Below are 19,140 nucleotides of genomic sequence, written 5' to 3' on the forward strand. Positions count from 1 at the left end.
GGTTTTTTTCTCCAACCAGAGTCTGTTTTTTGCCCGTGACCATAATTGGTGAATGATCCCTCCCTATCCTTGTCTTGACCCATGAGCTTTTCATTGTATTTTCTCCTCCCCATCCCACCGGGGGGGGGCAGTAAGCAAGTGGCCTCACAGTGCTTTGTTGCCAGCTGGGCTTAAACCATGACAGTCCACCAAATCACAGGTCCCCGAGACCACTGGGCAAGCCTGGAGCGAGGAAGAGTTACTCTCAGTGGAGAAGGATCAGATTAGAGAACATTTAAACTAACTAGAGAGACACAAGTCCTTGGACCTTGATGAAAAGCACTCATGAATGCTAAAGGAAGTTGGCCAAGGTCATTGTGAGGCCACTCAATAACATGTGGAATGTCATTTGATCAGGAGATGTTCCTTATGATGGGAAGAAAGCAAGTATTCTTCATGTCTTCAAAAAGGGCAAGGAGGAAGAGGATCAAAGAACTAAAGGCCAGTCCAGCTACACTTCTCTCCCTGGGAAGGTAATGAGCAAATAATTCTGGAAACCATTTCCAAACATAACAATAACAAAGACATGACTGACAGCAGCCAACGTGGATTTACAAAGGGGAAAACCATGCCTGATTAACCTGTTAGCCTTCTATGATGACTGGCAATGGGCAAAAACTGAAACACAAGGATTTCCATTTAAACATAAGAAAAAATTATTTTGCTGTAAGGGAGACTGAACCCTGGAACAGGTTGTCCAGAGAGGCTGTGGAGTCTCCATCCTTGGAGATACTCAAAATCCAACTGCACAAGCTCCTGAATAGCCTGCTCAGTTTGACCCTGTTTTGTGCAGGGGGGTTGGACTACACAGTCTCTAGAGGTCTCTTCCAATCTCAGCAAGTCTGTTAAAAGGCATTAAAAAGTCATTTTCTTTCAGCGGACTCTGTTCTGACATCTTTCACAGATGTTTAACTCGGGCGCCTATTAGTTTGGGCTTGTAAGTGATTTATCTGTGCTCCTCTCAGCCACCTCCCACTCAGATTTGTCACTAAAAATCCACAGTCCTTCCTCTATCAAAGCTGTCCCAGACTTCGAGATTTCAGGGATTCTTTAACTCTACATGCATGTTACACAAAGGACATATACTTTTCTATTTCACAGAAAACAATCACACATCTGGCTCAGAAAGGTATTTCAATATAATCCCAATGACTTACCTATTTAAATTTAGCAATGAGCTAGTACTTTGCAGAACTGGACTTTTAACACACAGGGACCAAACTAGCACTTGCTGTGGTCCTTGAACACTTCCTAAAACCAGTGTGAGCACTAGGAGTCAATGGGGCTCAGAGTCCCTCTAAGGGTCAGACTTTCACCCCAAAATACCACACCTACAGGTTGATAGATATGTACGGTACATATACACCATACCTATAGGTATGGTATAAACATATAAACACACACATGCATCCATACACCCCTCAATCCCATATATATACACACACATATATACATACATATATATGCTCCTCAGAAGAGCACAGAAAGATACTACAATTAAGAGCAAGTTGGGTACAGAATGCCTTAGCAACAGTGTGTCAGACCTACATTGGTAAGCCATGGAAACAGTTTCAAATTAGAGAAATTTGAAGCTGATGACATAAATGAGGGCTCAAGTCAAGCGGAGTCCTGCCTCAGAACTCAACAGTGGTTTCATTCTTAGTCTCTACGCTCTCCAATTAGCCACACTATGAGGTGTGGCAAAGCAGCACCACAATCAGCTACCGGGGAAGAAGGCAACTAAAAATCACAGCAGGGACTTTCTGGTGTACTCAAATAGGGAAACCAAGGTCATCCTGGATCAATGTACTATATAGATCTTGAATGACTATCTTTTCTTTTTTGCTTAAAAAAAGCCACAGATGAAACCATCATACAGGAAAAACCCAGATAACATTTATCATCACTAAACAACTGCTATGCAGAATGTCATTACTTTTACTATACAAGGCGATATAAATTTTATCCTGCTATCAAATGATAAGTATTTACAGCTCTCCATAATGGTTTACTAGGAAAAAAGATTGTAGAAACAGCAAACCTTTAAGCCTTTCAACATCTGATATACCAGGAACTGGATTCGGTCTTCAGTTAGTTTCTCGTGCTTCATTATCTTACTCAAGTCTGTTCCCATAAATGGCATGACAAGGTAGCTTAGGAAAAGAACAAAAAAAAAAAAAAACAAAAGAAAGGAAAGAAAAAAGGACAGAATAACTTTAATTTGTTAAATAAATTGAAACATAATTGTATGTTATAGTTCAGTGACAATACTAAATTATAGATCATTCCATTTACCAAGCAATTCCCTTATCATCCCCCTGCCCTCCAAGTTTCTCTGGTTTTATCTGTTTTGTTATCATAAAGAGGTATTGCCCAACCCTGTCACTGAGTATGGAAAGTTGCTAGTTATCAGAAGAGTGCAGATTCTGAACTAGCTAGAAAGAACATAACCAAGAGCCATGTGATATTTCAGACACCTACAGAGAAAATGAAGACATTCACGCAATGCTATGTATCTCACAATCATGATCATAGCATTGAACTAGTAGCAACCAAACTGCCTAGATGGTTCATTTACAAAGACAAGTTCAGAGCTGACAGAAATAGAGATGATCAAGTTAGAAGGCAACAATAACTTCCATTAATTTTCACCTGGGATCTTTGGTAGTTAGTACTGGTAAGGGATGCTAGCAATAGAAAGCTTGAGAATGCCAACCTGGCACTTCAAGGCTAATCTTTACTTAAGATCTAAACCTGTTCTTTGCATTGCTTGTAGTAAACTCATCCTTCAGAGTCTATTCCTAAAGTCAGGTCTGAACAGAGCCAGAGCCAGTTGTGTCTGGCACCTGAGGATAAAGTCATCAGTTTTCCTCTCCTTATGAAGACAAGCAGAAGCATTTTCATGAAGGGAAGAATTAGATGTGATCATTGTTTCATAGCTACAGATTTTATTATTTAGACTTAAATGGGTTTTGTCTGGTTGAAATATGCAAATTATAATTCTGCTGATTTCTACTATTAAACCTGTATGAAAGTTTTATTTATTCTATTAGAATTGTAACTATAAACAAAATAGAAACTGAATATAAAGTCATAAGGGAGATGGGGCACTGATTTAGTCACTAAGAGTTATAAGTAATATTTTCAACATTTCCTAGGTACCAAACATTTTTTCCCACACAAGCATGAGCAGGGAAAGGACTCTTCTTTCATAAAGTAGAAGGGACTTTGTCTTCAGTCTTCGTTAATACATTGACTGGTAGAGTAGAGGAGCAGGAGAGCAGAGTGGCAGGTTGAGGAGGAGCATGCTCCCCTCTAGACAGGAGGGCTAGGAGTCAGCTAAGAAACCTCAGGTCTCAGACAAGACCAACCTTAGAGATTGGCTTTGGTGAAACCACCCACCTCGCTTCTGCCGCTTCTAACCACAAATCTGCTTGAATCTGATCTTTATACAATAGGCCACAGACAACACCTCATGACTAGTCAGCAAAAAGAAAGTCTCCCTCAAATTATCCATTTCACCTTAATTCACAAAAGCTGTTTCTCCATTTTAATTCTAAATGTACACACATCTACCTCTCCTCATCTCTCACAGCTTGCCCACAGTCTTGAAAGCAAATTTTGCCATAGGCTCACCTGTTGCAGTTTCAGTTACAAAAATGCCCCTCCTATTTGACTTGCACCTCCAAAACTTGAAGGAAGATTTTAGGGTCCCATTTAAAACACAATGCTTGAATGCTAATCATATACATGTGCATTTTATCCCATATGCTATGTAAAATGCTAGCACAATAGGCAATATAGACAACATCCTTTTTGACTCGATCATTTTGACCCAAATCATCATTACGAACACATGTTTTCTGTACTTAATTTTCTACATTTTCCCATCAGATAGCTTGCTTTGTTAACATATAAATATGCAAGGTTGTTTTTGAAACATAGCTACATTAGATGAAATCCAGAACAGTTCTACGAATGTAACATGAAATCTACATTAAGCCCAACAGGACTTCTGACTACTGTTTATCTAGTGACTCTAATTCACAAAAATTGCAGCAGGATCCACAAGCAAAACAACAGATATCTTGTGTCTGAGATGCTGCAAAAAGATCAGGGAGATGTATATGCCTGGTGCTAGAAATGATCTATATCCTGTGCTATTTGGACCACTGGACTGGGAAACCATTCAGGGAGTACAACAAACCACAGCGCAGATAACCACTAAAAAACTCATCAGCATCGGCAGTTTTGAATTAATCCTTGAATTAGGATGGAACACACTGGAGATGTGTTGCGTAGCAGGCACCATTTTCAGTCTACTTGTTTGGGTTAAGAACTGTCTTATCATTTGGGCAACCTGGGCCTTAGGGTAAGAAATAAGTACTTGAAAGGTGGATTAGGGAATCCACCAAACTGCCATTTACTAAGGGCTGAAAGAAGTACACACCGTATAAGATAGGTAGCTGGTTCTAATGACAATCTGAAAACCTCAACCTACCAATTCTGAAGTTGCATATAAGAGTTATATTGAGACAAAATTCAGAAAAAAAAAAAAATCTATGAAGCAACAATTTTGGAATTCTCCATTTAAAAAAGCAACAACTGTTCCTCCTGCACAAGCAATGATGCCCCGCTCCCAAACACAAACAACTCAGAACTTACAAGTCATTAAACTTCTCCAGTGTTACGTCTGGTGTGAACACATCCAGTATTCCAATGACCTAAAAATAAGGGAGAGGGGAGAAAAAACAAAACATGGATTAATACTGATTTAACACAAAAAATCCCGAACTGCATAATAAGTGAAAAAATATAATAAAAAACATTTCCATAATGAGACATTAGCTACAGGCATAAAGATGGCAGAAAGAATACCTAAAGTAGAGCCTAGGAACACCAGGATTTGTTATGTGTTAAATTTTGTAACTCTGAGGGCTGTTTGACCCTGTGATAAAAAAATGTATTTACTTGAACAAAAAGTTCAGAAGCTAACAGTTTTATGTAAGAGGAGAGAGCATCTTTTTAACTTGAACCACTGAAGTGTTGAAAATAAATCAGACAAATCGGTTTATAACCTGAAGCCATCATAAGTGCTATTGACTTAGCTGGGCCTGCTGCCTGACAATGAAGAACACTTTAAACATCTTCTAATTTCACTAACAGTGTAATTTAGGTACATAGACTACAATATCTAATGGGAAGTACAGAGAAGAAACTAGAACTAAACTGTTTTTATAAAGAGTAAATTATCAAGAGCTTAATATGATTTACTATGCCTTATACCTTAGCTTCTCCTTAAGAGTATTTTTTGTCAAACAAAAGCATTCTATCACTCAACAGAGAAATAACAATCTAGTAAAATGGTTTTCCCACCACAGTTTTTTCTACTAGTATGGTTTTCAGCAGAGCTATACCAACTGACTAGATGCGTTATCGTAACTGCCAAATGCTTCTCTCAAGCCCATTAAACACTGAAAATTAAATATACAGAACCCAATGCTCCAAAAGACGTATCTGGAGTTGTCTAAAGCCAGATCTCAGCATGGATGCTGCTTAATCCAGGCAGTGCCTAAACAGCACAGGCTTTTCAAGTTGCTTCTTTTCTACTTCTACTACTAATTCAGAACCATTCCTGTCTGCTCAGAGGAAGCCTCCCAAGCCCTGGACCGCTCGTGGTGTTTCCCAGGTGCAGGCTGCCTTGACAATAGGGGCATGCAGGGGTTTGCTGGAAAGCAAGCTAAAAGACTAATAGCCTTTATAACTTTGTTCAGACCTATCTCCATGGCCATACAATTTAAGCACATCAGATTATACATCAAACTGAAGCTGTATAAAATTAGAAACTGCAAGAAAGAAACTAGGGGTAATGGCGTATTACGTTGTCTGATATTACCATCAAAACACTAAAAGGAGGACTGAAAAATCCACTTTGATAACAAGATGGATTTTGGACATTACTACTATGTCTTAATTACTTCACCAAATGAGTTCTTTAAAAAAAAGTACATGTAACTAAAGAGAAGCAAGAGCAGAAAAGCAGGAAAAAAAATGCAAGAAAAGAAAGGCAACTTCCTTTATAAAAATCTCCAACTGTGATGAAATCCTTACTGCATGTATTTTTATCTTTTCCACATTCAGGAGGAATGACTACAGTTAGCCTGGATATTATAAAAATGTCGTAATGATGAACAAGATAGAAAAACTAATAAAGACAAAGACAGAAAATTGCAATTCTTTCTTTGTAGCCACACATATGTTTGAAAAAAAAATCACTAATAATATTTTCCCAAGGACTGTTACACAAAACTAATTAAATAAGAATAATATAACTACCATAAAATAATGTTGTTATTATTTGAAGTAATACCCTCAGTGCTAACATTACAGCAAGAACTTTTTTTAAATTATTTTTTTGCATGACCATTTTACGTAAGGTTTTCCATTTCTATGTGGAGGCAGGGAGAGAGAGGAATTAGGAAGTTGTATGTGACATCAGTGGAGCATAATGCAGCTCTACGGGCATTTCCTAAGGCAGTGCATGCACACACACACAGAGCATACACAGCCAGAAAAGTTGTGTGCTCTCCAAAGGTTTCAGTATTAAAAAGAAGGAAGTTAATGTTTTAACAGTAATCTTTTCTAATATGCACTTCTTTCCCTATTAAGCCCCACTTTTTCAGAAGTCCTGCTTGTTTTCCTCAAGGAGGTATTTCCATGCCTTCATTTACCTAAGCAAGAAATGTAGGAAAATAAACTCCATCACATCTGAAAGTGAAAGACACAGGGACGCCACAATAAAAAGAAGGGACACAGCAGAGAATGAAATAGGGTGGCTGCTGTACCACATCCCTCTGTGCACCAAGGCGGCATCAGGCGCCCGCTGTGAAACACAGGAGCACGAAGAACACGTTTCCACGAAGAACGCACCAGCCCCAAAACACACTTAATGAAGTTCACTGACATTTTACTGTTTCTCTATTAAACAGAGTTCCCTGTAGTTAATGCTGCCTGACATACAATATATATTACTTCTGAGGTAAGGTTGCAAACTCACGGAGACAAGCTTATCATTGTAGCAAATCCTCTGCAGTGAAGAATACCACTGAGACCAACGCTTAGCTCCCACTGAAGGGAATTTTAAATAATGAACCAGAAAACTCTTTTAACATGCCAAGGATTTCACAATACTTCTTTTCCTGCTCTACAAAACAAGCTTTCTAAAAATCCTGAAATCCATTTTAGTGTCCAAAATGGTAAGACATACTAATAGTTAATAAATTTAAAAATAAAAGTGAGGGACCCATTTCCATTTCCTCAGTGATCTTTATTTAATAGCCATGCTTTGGGATGATTTTCCTGTACTGGAACAGACTCATTAATATTTCCATTTAGGTCACAGTTTTCTGCAGATATGTTAAGCACAAGGGGGTACAGGATAAAATAAATTCTCCGAGGAAGATACAACTCCAGCTACTTCTTCAGGAAAAGGAAAAGAACTGGACAAAGCGTAGGAAAGTCCCTCCTCCATAATATCATGGAAAATCCTGTCTGTCAAAAAGGCTCTCAACTAAATACAGTATTTGTAAAAAAACTTTATGATACTGAAGGTCCCAGCACAAAAGTAAGCCACCGTAAAACAGTTAAAAGAATTGTTCGTTTTTTCATAGTGTGGCCTATACGAAATGTAACGGAGGTATCTCTGAAACCTTCCGTAGCTCTATTTTTTTGGTGTTAATTCAACACATTTACTATCAGAGATAGAAGCACAGCTGAGGAACCAACCCAGTACACTCTGCAATGGGAACAAAAAGCATCTGTGGAAACCAGCAGCAGCACTGCCCTTTCAGGGTCTCATTTTTTTCCCCATTAACTCTGCCAAATTTCTCAAATTAATTAGCCCACAAAGGATGCACCTTGTTTCCTATCGCCCACCTGACTGAAAACCAACGAGGATTTCTGCAGCCTCCACTGAAGCACCTTTCTTGCTCATATCTCGAGGAGAGAGTGTAGTACTGTGTCTCTCCCATCTTCCTGCACAGCAAAGCCACAGTAACAGCAAAACTACCCAACTACCAGTTTAACGTGTTTTCCACAGGTATGCTTTTGTTCAATATATTTACTTTGTTGATTGTGTCTCTTCCCTATGAAGCCAGTGGGGGGTGGGTGGCAGTATCTCCAGCCTTTCTTACCCCTATCATCTGTCTGTCCCCGCCCCCTCCCCAAGACATTTATACTGACCACCCTGATCAACTTTAACTACTGTCAGCAAATAAATAACAGCTTTGCATTGGTAAGGTGGTTTCTGCCTTTCCCTTCTCAGCTGCCTCTTTTTCCAAATGTTATTCCAGCAGTTGAACACAACAGCAAAGAGCTCCTCATCTCTCTCCTCCCCTGCACTTTCATGTGTTGGATTACTTTTATTCAAGGACCGTTCCACTGCATTTCTGTAAAGGAAAGTTTCTGATGTAAGAAGCAGCAGCACATCAATGAAAGACTCAGATCTTGTATAAATTAATAAGTAACATAGGTTATGTCTCTTATACAGTAAGTGCTGCTTTCTTATGCACGTTACGCATGAAAACACAGTGAAGTTGAATGACTTTGGCACTCGAGCTACAAAAGCAAGTACATTTTTTAAGAGAGATCCCTGATGGGGTGCACTGAACTACATATTATGCTGCATTAAATTTTCTGCAGGGTTAGCTTCAACTTCATGTTCCTGTGCAGTTCCACATCACAGAGCACTTGCATCCTTTTACTACAATAAGAAGTCTCAATCTTTTTAAAATTTTAACTATCCACACACAAGCCTTGCACCACAGTCACCTTTCTTCCTTGCTGACTACTGCTACATGACACAAGGGATGCCTGCTGATGGACTGAGAACTCCTTTCCTTTTCTACTGCCAGTCAGCACACCGGCAAGCACAAGACACAACCATGAGCATCACCACACTCTTCTTTCAAGGACCCATATGTAGCACTGGACAGATCCAAATCCTGCAGACAGACACATCTTCATCTCTGGACTGGATGGCAAACCAAAGAGAAGGTTTAAGTTTCAGTGCTGTCTTCCTTATTTTCATTTACCGGGCTAAGGTAATCAGTCTGCTTTATTAGTAGCCAAGGCTAGGGTGTAAAGAGATGGCTATCAGCTGAAGCCCAGCCTAGGTAAAACACCTATTAGGCAGGCTTGTAAAAATAAGCAGAAGTGACAACCGATACCACCATGTTGATTTATTGGTTTTTGAGTACTAAAATAAGTGACTCTGGTGTCCTGTTAACTCCCTAGCGGTGCTAAGCTTTCAGCCCACAGAAAGGCAGCCGCGAGTGTTTCTCCCCACAACCTTTTGACAGCAATAAACTATCCAGTTATAACTGTATTTTTGCTTTAATAAGGACCCATAAGGAGATTTGCCATCTCCAGACAGGATTCCCGAATTACACTTTACCATCACTTGTGTACCCAGAGGATGTGAATTTTTAGTTGATGCATTCCTGCAGGACTTGCTGCAGGAAACCTCTTCTAACAGTGAGCATGCTTTCATCTGTAAAGGCATCACTCATCCACAACTCCCTTGTTGGTCTGTTTTTGTACACTGCAGAGGCTGTTGCTCTTCTAGTGCTCACGTCAGGGTGGATGAACTGCAAAAGGTGACAGTTTTAAGACTCTCTCAACCAGGAACATAGACTGCCCCACTATTTTCTCTGGAACAAACTCCTGCCTTGGATGACACTGTGTAGGTGTAAATAAAAAGCCTAACATTTTTTCAAAATAAAGAAGTCAACAGAATTAAATATTAGCCAACCTAAAAGTGAAGGCCTGCATCATCCTCAGAAATATAACTGCAGAGAGACAGACAGTTTGGTGTCTGTTGGATACCTGAGTTCCTTCCAAAAGGGGAAAAAAAAAAAGCTACATGGTTCTCATAATGCAAAACACATACTGGTCTTCAGATGTGGGAATACACCAGAGAATAATTTCCACTCAGAGCAATGAGTGAGAGCATAATATAGAGTACCTTTAAACAAATACTGCAGTTGCCTCTTACACACAGGGTTTCCAGGAAGAGAAAACATCTGTGGAATATTACCCAACCCAAGAACCGTTTAATGGGCATTTGTCAAAAATTTTATGCCAGAAACACATTCAGAATCTAACTTGGTAAAATTGCGTCAGAATTCCCATGGGTGCTTATATGTATACATAGGTATACACGTATGTACACATACACATGCATGTACCACACTTTGATAAAATCCGCACTCTGTACTGACACAAGACATCAGCATGAGCCGCTGCTTTTCTCTCCCTCTCTTCAGTGCCATCTCCCCTGCCAGCTATTTTGCACTCCTGCTGGAAACTTTAAAACTTCTGTTAGCAAACTGGGAGGTGAGAAGGGCACCAGGACTGGACCAGTATGAGCCACTGTGCAGTTGTTTCAGCAAAAGGTGGGTATCATGGTATCACTTCCAGTCCAAATGCATAATAAAATCCAAGTTATTTGCCAAATGAAACTAAAGGTTCTGCACCTCCACTTACTTGTCTGGGTTTAGCTTTGCATACACAGCCGTCTCCATTAAATTCAGAAGAATACATGAATGCAGAGCTACACAAATGTTTGAGAGCCAAAGCCAGGGCCAAAGATAGCATGCTGGCCACATTTTCACTGTTATTGGTTTTAAATCAGAGCCATAACAGATAGTTTTAAGGGTCCTCACTTTAACTGAACTTGACAAAAAGCAGCACTACTGAAAAAAAGTTTCCTAAAGGTAAACAGCCTGGTCTTCTATACAAGATGCAGCAGATGCCAAAGAAATAATCGAGGTGCTAAGGCTGTAGTGGGATGAATACTTCAAGCTAGCATGAAAAAAAAAACAAAACCAAACACAGTGCTCTCTTCATTCTGCTGTAGCTGTTTTTATACCTCATTTTCACACCATTCCCTTTCTTGTGCCAGAATATCTGTTTATGCAGCTACAGAGTGATCCGGCAGCTTATCCCACTGGAAACTAACTTTTCTTTTTGGCAATGTCTGAGGAATTGATCTGGGTTAGACTGCTTCTTAGGCAGTAGAAGTATTTTATGATGTTTGTGAAACATCCCAGATGCTCTCAGATTAAAAGGCCTACAAAAAAAATAATGGATACCAGTGCCATTAAAGACAGTGATTTATCTCCTAACAGCCAGGTCTTGTCCTCTTCACATACAACCTCTGCCCCGTGGTCCTCAACACCATTTCTCCCCTGGATTTGTTTGCAAAGGGTTAACGATAAGTCTCATGCTACCAAGTTTGCATGGTTCATATAGAAATATTCCTCACTACATTTAAGTAATGTCCCTCTTGACAGCCATTAGGGAGAACAAAGGTCTAGCATATATAACGAAAGATGGTTGTGCCAGCAACCAGAGTTGCCTCCTCCTGAAAACGTCTAAATAGACAAGCAAACTGACCTGTGAGTTAGCTTCCTTACAAGGTAAAATACAATTCCAGTAAAATTCAGTAGGATGACTCCTGAATTTGTTTTTACAGGACTCCTGGTCATCCTACAACCCTTCCACAGTAAGGACATGAGCATGTTCCGCAAAGGGTCTATAATGGAGGTCATCCAGGGTATTAAGCAGAAGTTTTCCTCCATTTTCTTCACTGAAGCATGACACGCTGATGAATTATATCACTGTGGCACAGGTTTAATGGTATCTCCTGCTACCTTAATGGAGGATCAGAGATGCTATTCTTAACACAAAGTGTCAGACCATTACAATTTCTTCCATCATTCTGAATACAGCATAAGGTTAAATAAACTATGATAATGTATTGCTACATGCTTAACACAACACTTCCCCAAAAGCTGTGAAGGGCAGAGACGGTCCATCAAGAGGCAATCACGGTGAAACAAACAAAACATCACACTCTTCATGTAATCCAACATCAAATGCATCAAGATTACAGAAGTAATTTTGAAAGAAAAACAGTTCAGAAGAGCGAATTGAATGCAATTTTAACTATCAAATAAACAGAACCTTGAAATAGTTTATATCCTGAAAGTAGGAAAAAAGCAAGATGAAGATTTGTACTGGCTGATTAGTGCAATGTTGCAACAATATCCCAAGTCTAATCCATTGTGGCAATACCGTCAGACCAGCTATCACACCCCATGTCCTCTACATGCTTATATTACCAACACCTAAGACAGAGGTAACAGTGGCATCACTATTTTATTGTGGTCTTTGAAACAATGACTTCAGTTTGATTAATTTTTAATAGCAGTTGTACCTAACCAGAAGGATAGATAACTGCTATTTTTAGAAGTATACTATAACCTGTTAGGTAACAGAAAAATCAGGAAAGATACTTCAATCACTGTTCTATTCTATTAATTCCTGCTATAAGGAGATATGCACCCACCTGAGTGGCACCCATTCAAAACCCTATAGCCAGACCCACGAAAGCCATGATGTTAATGACAGAGAACAGGCAGCTGTCCTGCCACTACTGTACATATCATCAAAGGCGTGCACAGCACACCGGGGACTGCTGATCTGAACGGGAAAGGACCTTACTGTCTGCCTGTAAATCCATCCTTTGGTGGAAATATGCAAAAAAAGAGGCTCTTTGACAGAATGGTGGTGGGTCAAAGCAGGGTAGGGGTGTGTGAAAATCCTGACAATCCTGACAAGGAGCGATACTGCCACTCTGGTTTAATTTTGGATGTGTGGAGTGGCTAAAGGAGTCTCCTGAAATCAGCACAGGGACTACAGATCCTAAAAGGCATTGTTGCTATTCCTAATACACCATGGGCGAAACAACTGACAGAAGGGTGTGAGGCTGGGATGGCAGATGGAAATTCTCCTGATGGGTTGTACTGCCATGTCAGCCTCATCACGGACGGGTGGAGTAGTTGGCTTCTGCCTCCACGGTGCCTGCGAATCCCTGTAGGATCATTCATTCGGTCTTTGTTCTCTAATCAGTAGATGCCATAATTCATGGTAAAACTCTTCCTTAGTACGTAGACCAGATTCTTCTTTCTGTGGCCCAGACTGTTTCCTAAGACTGTAAATTATTCCCTTCCTTCATATATATTGATTTGTAACTTTTACAGATTGTGCTGATGTTCCCCAGAGAGCATTTTCTTCTAGACTCTTTAATTATCAAAGGAGTCCATGGAGGGGTTCCAGAGCATTATCCTGAAGGGCATACACCGCATAAAAACCACCAGGAGTGGAAAATGCTACCCAACAGATTATTCTGGGAAAGGGAAGAAAAATAATCTCAAAATTCTGGACACAGTTAGGAGCTTGGCAACTGCACGAGCTGCTCTGCTCCCAAATGTTCAGTAAAGAAAGTGCTGAGAGTATGAAAGCCCATGCATGACACAGAAGTTCCCTGCAAACGTTAACTCTTTAACATATACAGCACTGGTTATGAAGCAGTTACTTCAAAGGAATCATCAAGTAAAATGGTCAAATGTATTAAAAGATTCAGACCAAAATGTTAACAGGCACACAGGTTCTTAAGCCTACAAAAAGGTCTGTTTTCTTCTGGACAGTCAGGATATCCCACAGATTATTCTTCAAAATGAACCTAGATATTGTTGGTACTCACACTGTTAATACTGTAACGTTAAATGGCAATGTCTGGCTATTGTTATTACCAGTTTCTCTCATCCTCGCTTTCGATCTCTTAGCTTTCCTTGAAGGCCATCTGAATGGAGCTATGCTCTGATCTCCTACATTATTAACATTTTAAACCAGATTCTTAAGCATAATTTTAACAACTCCCTCCAAACTCTCTCTTTTTTTTTTTCCACATGCATTCTTCATGAACAGCATTTAAAGCCCCTACTGTGATCCTCCAAGCCCACCCTGGAAGCCTTCTCACCTGGAATCCGTGCCTGGATTCCACAAAACCTGTTTTCACACAAACATCTCCTCCTTCATTTTTTTCTTAAACCGTTAAGCACTATTGGGACTAAGTATCTTTATCTCAATGACACTTTCAACACTTCTTTCTACAGCTGTTCTTTTCCATTATGTGGGAATCTCTGCAGAGCTCTGTATCCTGTTCTCTGCTTCCTAGTAAAGTGATTTATTTAGTCATTCATTAACTTCTCCTGTTTCACAGTACAAGCCCAAAACTTTCAAATGCTTCATGAACAATAAAAAAAAAAAAAAAGGAAAACCCTACCCCCTCCCCAAAGATATGCATGTATACTATAGTCATCATCATACAACTTCAGAAAAAAAGAGATGCTGGCACCCAAGACCGACAGGCACAGACCCATGCTCTGCACTCTCCTGCACCTCACAGGAACGTAGTGATGGAGATTGTAATTTCTGGTCCTTAATCTCTCTCGCTAGCTCCGAGCACAAATTCCACCGTGGTCCTAACGCTCCCCATCCAACATTTCCTACATGGAAGCGAAGTGGCGTTTCCCACAGGACATTCTAGTTTGTGCGAACTGATGTTTGCAGATAAAGGACAGACAGACAAAAGACAGACACACAGGTCTTGCCCAAAGACTCCCGAATCCCATGCAGCCACACATCTGCCTTGTCCAACTCTGCATAACTTTCTTTCTGGTTTAGGGGTGTGTGAGCTGTGGCCTTGGGGGGTATATCTGCTAACGACCCGACTCACGTTTTCGTGCTTCATGTGTTTCAGGAGGCGCAGCTCTCGGTAGGCTCGTTTGGCGAAGAGTTCAGACTGAAACGGGCGGTACAGTTTCTTAATGGCCACTTTGGTGCCACTTCTTCCATCGATGGCTGAGCTTTACAGGAAAAGGAAGAGTTTGGTGAGCGCGGACTGAAGCGAGACCGCAAACCCTGCCACCCCACCGGTGCCGGAGAGCGGCCGCGTCCTGCCCTGCGCTGCCCAGCCCTCGACCTGCGGCCAGCCAGGTGCCTGCCTGGCCTCCCCGTGCCCAGGGAGGAGACCACCTCCCAGAGCACTTCGCCTCCAGCCTCCCGCGTCGAGTTTCATTCCTTTAAAAGGCTGCCAGGCCCTGTGATGAAAAGTAGCCAATTTTCGAAAGCTTTAAAGAGGAACATCTGGGAAGGAAGGAAAAAAAAAAGCAAAAAGCAAACCGAAAAAAAGAAAGAATCCCACAAAACCACCACCAACACAAACCCACACCAGGTGTCCCGTCCCGAGGGCCAACGCCCCGCGTTTTGGGGACGCTGCCGCCCCGAGGGGGCCGCACCCCGCGGGCCGGGGCCGGTAGCGGCGGGCAGCGCTCCCCGGGCCGGGGCGGGGGCGGCGCCCCGGGCTCGGCTCGCTCCGAGGACGAAAACCCGCGTGGGACGGAAGGCGGCACGCCTGCCGGCTCCCCCGCGAAGGGCCGGCTTCCCCCGCCGGCACAGCCCGGCGACCGGCTCGGGAGCGGGCAGGTGGGCGGCGGGGCCGGACCCCCCCTCAGCCCCCCGCGGGGCCCGGCAGCACCGGGCGGGGCCAGGCCGGGTCAGGCACAACGACCGGAAAAAGTTGGCAGGGAACAACGCGAGAGAGAACAGAATTGAAGAGAAGAGGGCCGGGCCGGGCCGGGCCGCGTCCCCCCCGGCCCGGGGCAGGGGCCGCCGCGGCTCCCCCCCGCCGCCCCCGCCCGGGGCCGCCCCGCCCCGCCCCGCTCACCAGACGGCTCCGTAGGCGCCGGACCCCACGGGCTGCAGGTCCCGGTAGCGGTCGCGCACTTCCCAGAGGGTCTTGGTGACCTCCTGCCGGTAGAAGCCGTTCTTGGGGGAGGACATGGCGCTGCGGCCCCCCGCCGGCACCCGCCGACAAAGAGCCCGGCCGGGGGCGGGGGCGCGGGGGGAGCGGCCAGCGCCGCCGAGCCGAGCCGGGCTGGGCTGCGGCGAGGGGCCGGGCTTGGGCGAGCGGCGCCGCCCGCCCCCGCCCCGCGCACCCCCCGCGGGAGGCCCGCCCGCCCCGCGCCTCCCCCGCCGGGGCCGGGGCCGGGGCCGGGGACCCCCGCCTCCCCTCGCCCGGGCACCGGGGGCTGCGCTCGGCGGAGCTGGAGGGTCCCGGCGGGGCTGGGGGGGGCGGCCAGCCGTCCGGCCCGCCGGTGCCCGGCGGCGGAGCGTGGGGAGGCGGGGGGGGAGGGCAGGTGCCGAGGCTCTGGCTGCCGGCACAAGCCCTTGCCGCGGGGCTGACAGCAAACCCGCCCCGGCCCCCTCTTTCCGTGCGTGTGCGTGTGCGCGGCGCGGCGCGGCCCTTCCCTCGGGGCTCGTCTCGCCGTCGCCTCTCGGGTCGGGGGAGACGCAGCCGGCGCGTTCTACAGGAGGGTGCGGAGCGGTGCGAGGCGGGAGCTGGGGGCGCAGAAGCGAGCTTTCGAGTGACCTTTGGGCCAAGGTGTGCGGCTGAGGGTTCCCCGCTCGCCGCCTCGGGGTCGGACCCGGGTTTCAGCAGGGCTCCGTACAGTCCGGTGGAGAGGAGCGCACACGCTTGATTCGGTTTCTCGGAGCAAGCGGTCCCGTGCGCCGTTGGTGCGATACCAAACAGCTGGAGCAGCAGCTTGAAACAATCGCAGCGCTGGAGCGCGGAGAGCTGCAACCTTCTCGGTATCTCTATAGCAAATAGGCCTGGACGGGCACGTGTAAGGCAAAGACCTGCTTTAAAAAATGTTCTGCCTGTTCTCCGTGTGAATAGAATCAAAATTCTTGTCCTTTGGGGTCTGGTAAAGCCTTTGTTTTGTCTGACTTCAGCCCTGAGCAATGTTGCTGAGGCTAGATCATTCAGACTTGCTGTCACTAGAGTTCAGCTTGTGGCTTAGCTCGAAAGGGGTAATCTGGCCAAGATTCATGGTTCCTGATGCCTTTTTGGTAGCTGCCATGGGCCCAGACCTTTTCCTGCCTGACCACTGAGTGTGGAAGAGCAGCAGCCCTGCCCAGGAAAACATCCTTCCACCCAGCAGCTGTGTGTTGCCACGCTGCTCTGCGCTCACCGGTGACCTGTTTGACTCCCTGCTTTAGGGAGGATGGAAGGCGACCTTCTGACATTTGGCAGGTAATATGGGGCTTGTGTCAAGTGTTAGATTAATGATACGCATTTGCTTTTAAAATCCACTGTCCCAGGAGATTTATTTTTTTTTTTTAAATTTTCTGACATCGCTTTTATGCCGTGTTTGCCATTCAGATGATGGCTGGAGTGAAATGTGGTATAGGCAAGGTGAAGGGTAGAGCAGCTTCCACTCAGTTTTGAGCCAGTCCATTAGTTAAATTACCTTTAATGACAAATATGTATGTTTCTAATACAGTAAGGATTGGTTCTGCTTTTGATCCCTCACCTACTTTTCCTTTATCCAGTTGTGGCAAAAGGATGCTTTCTTACTGCTTGCTTTTTATGTAGGCAGAAAGTAGATGATTTTGATACAGCAGATGACAGTACTAACGCAGCACCAAGACAATGTCACTCTTGTGCAGAAGCTGAGAATATTACAGACCAACTTTTGTAAGATACTTTAAATTCATTGGCAAAGTTGGCCGGTGCTGGTTCTCCCATGTTGTTCCTTCATTTAAGTATTTAGGTATACTTTGCTATAGATGGATGAGGCAGCAGTGTAGGTCAAATACAGGACTACCTTTCCCATCAGGTCACACATACAGCAGATGAACTGATAAACTTACTGAAAAGACTAGGAAATCAGCACTGTTGTAACAAGGGAAGCATTGTCTAATAAAACCTTTAAAAGTTTCTATGAAGGCAGTGAGATGAGAAACTCGGATACATCCACAGCTGATAGATCTTACAGCAGCATCACAAAACGCATGAGCCTCAGCATCCTGCTAGGCTTGGCTGGATACATGGATACATGGATACATTGTCTTTGTTTTCCCAAAGACAATCTGTTGCAACGAGACTAATAGAATACTACAGCCATATCTTATCCCAGGCAGTGTGTGCTTGACAGGGTAAATTAAAAAAGGAGTGCTATCAGATATTTCTGCTTTTGGCATATGTTTATTGTAAAGTTTATAGAATGAAAAGGGACCTTCTTCAGACATCGTGAATAAAAGATAACAAATGCATTAATGACGCAAGAATCCCACTTTTCTAATGCTCATCCCATAAAGGGAAGCTTGGCAAGGTTGTTATGAGGAAGAAACATTTGTTTTGATACCTTTGGTTTTTTTGAAAGAGCCAACTTCCTAGGTGGTGGAAGGTTGTCATCAGCTGCAAAGCATATGAGGTAGATGGGATGCGTACAATAGTCCTTCTAATCCCTCCCAGGACTGAGCGCTCAATTTACACTCCAGCCTGGATGTGAGGCTTCGGTGCTGGAGCAGGAGCTCTGCAAGGGAGCAGTGAGAAAGCTAACCATGTTTTTCTGAGAAATTCTGCATGTATGGAGTCTGGTGAGAGAGTTTGATGGCAACGCTGCTAACAACAAACTTAATTAGCGGTGATAAAAATGGAACTGTGGGCTGGCTGCTGGGTCTTGGGTGAAGGAAGTGCATCTGTGCGGGCAGGGAGAGGGACTGGGACCTTGATCCCCAGTCCAGGCACTGGCAACGTGGATTCAGCAGGGAGAAAGCAGGAGATCATACAAAGTCCTTAGAAAAATCAAGCATCTTCCCACCTTTCTGTCTGTTTATGAGGTATCTTTCAAATGGTCATTATATTCTTGATACACTAACTCACATATGAATAAACATGTAAAACATACCTTAAATGTCAATAAACACAAAATCTTGCTTAATTGTCAAAAGCTGATTTCTAGAATATTATTTTTTTAACCAGCTTGCTATATCCCCACCTTCAAAAAGTACTCTGTTCTTGTCTGCTTAGATATGTTGCTGTGGAGGAAGTAAATCCATTTTATTTATTACAACAAGAAGTAAAGCTTAAATAATAATAAAAAATATCTCAAGTTTTCATCTGAAAATATTCCAATGCTATTATGTCCCCACCCTTTCCCTGTGGAGCTGCTGCCAACTATTCCGCAACTTTTCTGTTTTTGTCTCTCTGACCCCTGAGCAGGGTGCTTCAGTTCCAGTTTCTGTGACATGGAGCAGCCCTGGGGGCCTTGCCATGCTGCAAGAGCACTCAGCCATCAGCAGAAAGAAATAAATACGCAGCACCTATGTGCTTTTTTTTTAAAA

General features: G+C 43.5%; 1 protein-coding gene across 2 annotated transcripts in view; it reads right to left on the bottom strand.

The window, feature by feature from the left end:
* Positions 1–15,882, bottom strand: part of MAPK12 (mitogen-activated protein kinase 12) — a 41,436-nt gene extending 25,554 nt beyond the window's left edge. For both annotated transcript variants that reach the window (XM_075024960.1, XM_075024959.1), the window contains exons 1-4: positions 15,674–15,882; positions 14,684–14,813; positions 4,705–4,763; positions 2,081–2,192 (exon numbers count right to left, since the gene is read on the bottom strand). In XM_075024960.1, the coding sequence (XP_074881061.1) occupies positions 2,081–2,192; positions 4,705–4,763; positions 14,684–14,813; positions 15,674–15,789 (417 nt within the window). In that variant the 5' untranslated portion in view covers positions 15,790–15,882. The remainder of the gene's footprint in view (positions 1–2,080; positions 2,193–4,704; positions 4,764–14,683; positions 14,814–15,673) is intronic.
* Positions 15,883–19,140: the final 3,258 nt, after the last annotated feature.

Source organism: Buteo buteo, chromosome 4 (genome assembly GCF_964188355.1).
Source record: "Buteo buteo chromosome 4, bButBut1.hap1.1, whole genome shotgun sequence".
Classification (NCBI taxonomy): Eukaryota; Metazoa; Chordata; class Aves; order Accipitriformes; family Accipitridae; genus Buteo; species Buteo buteo.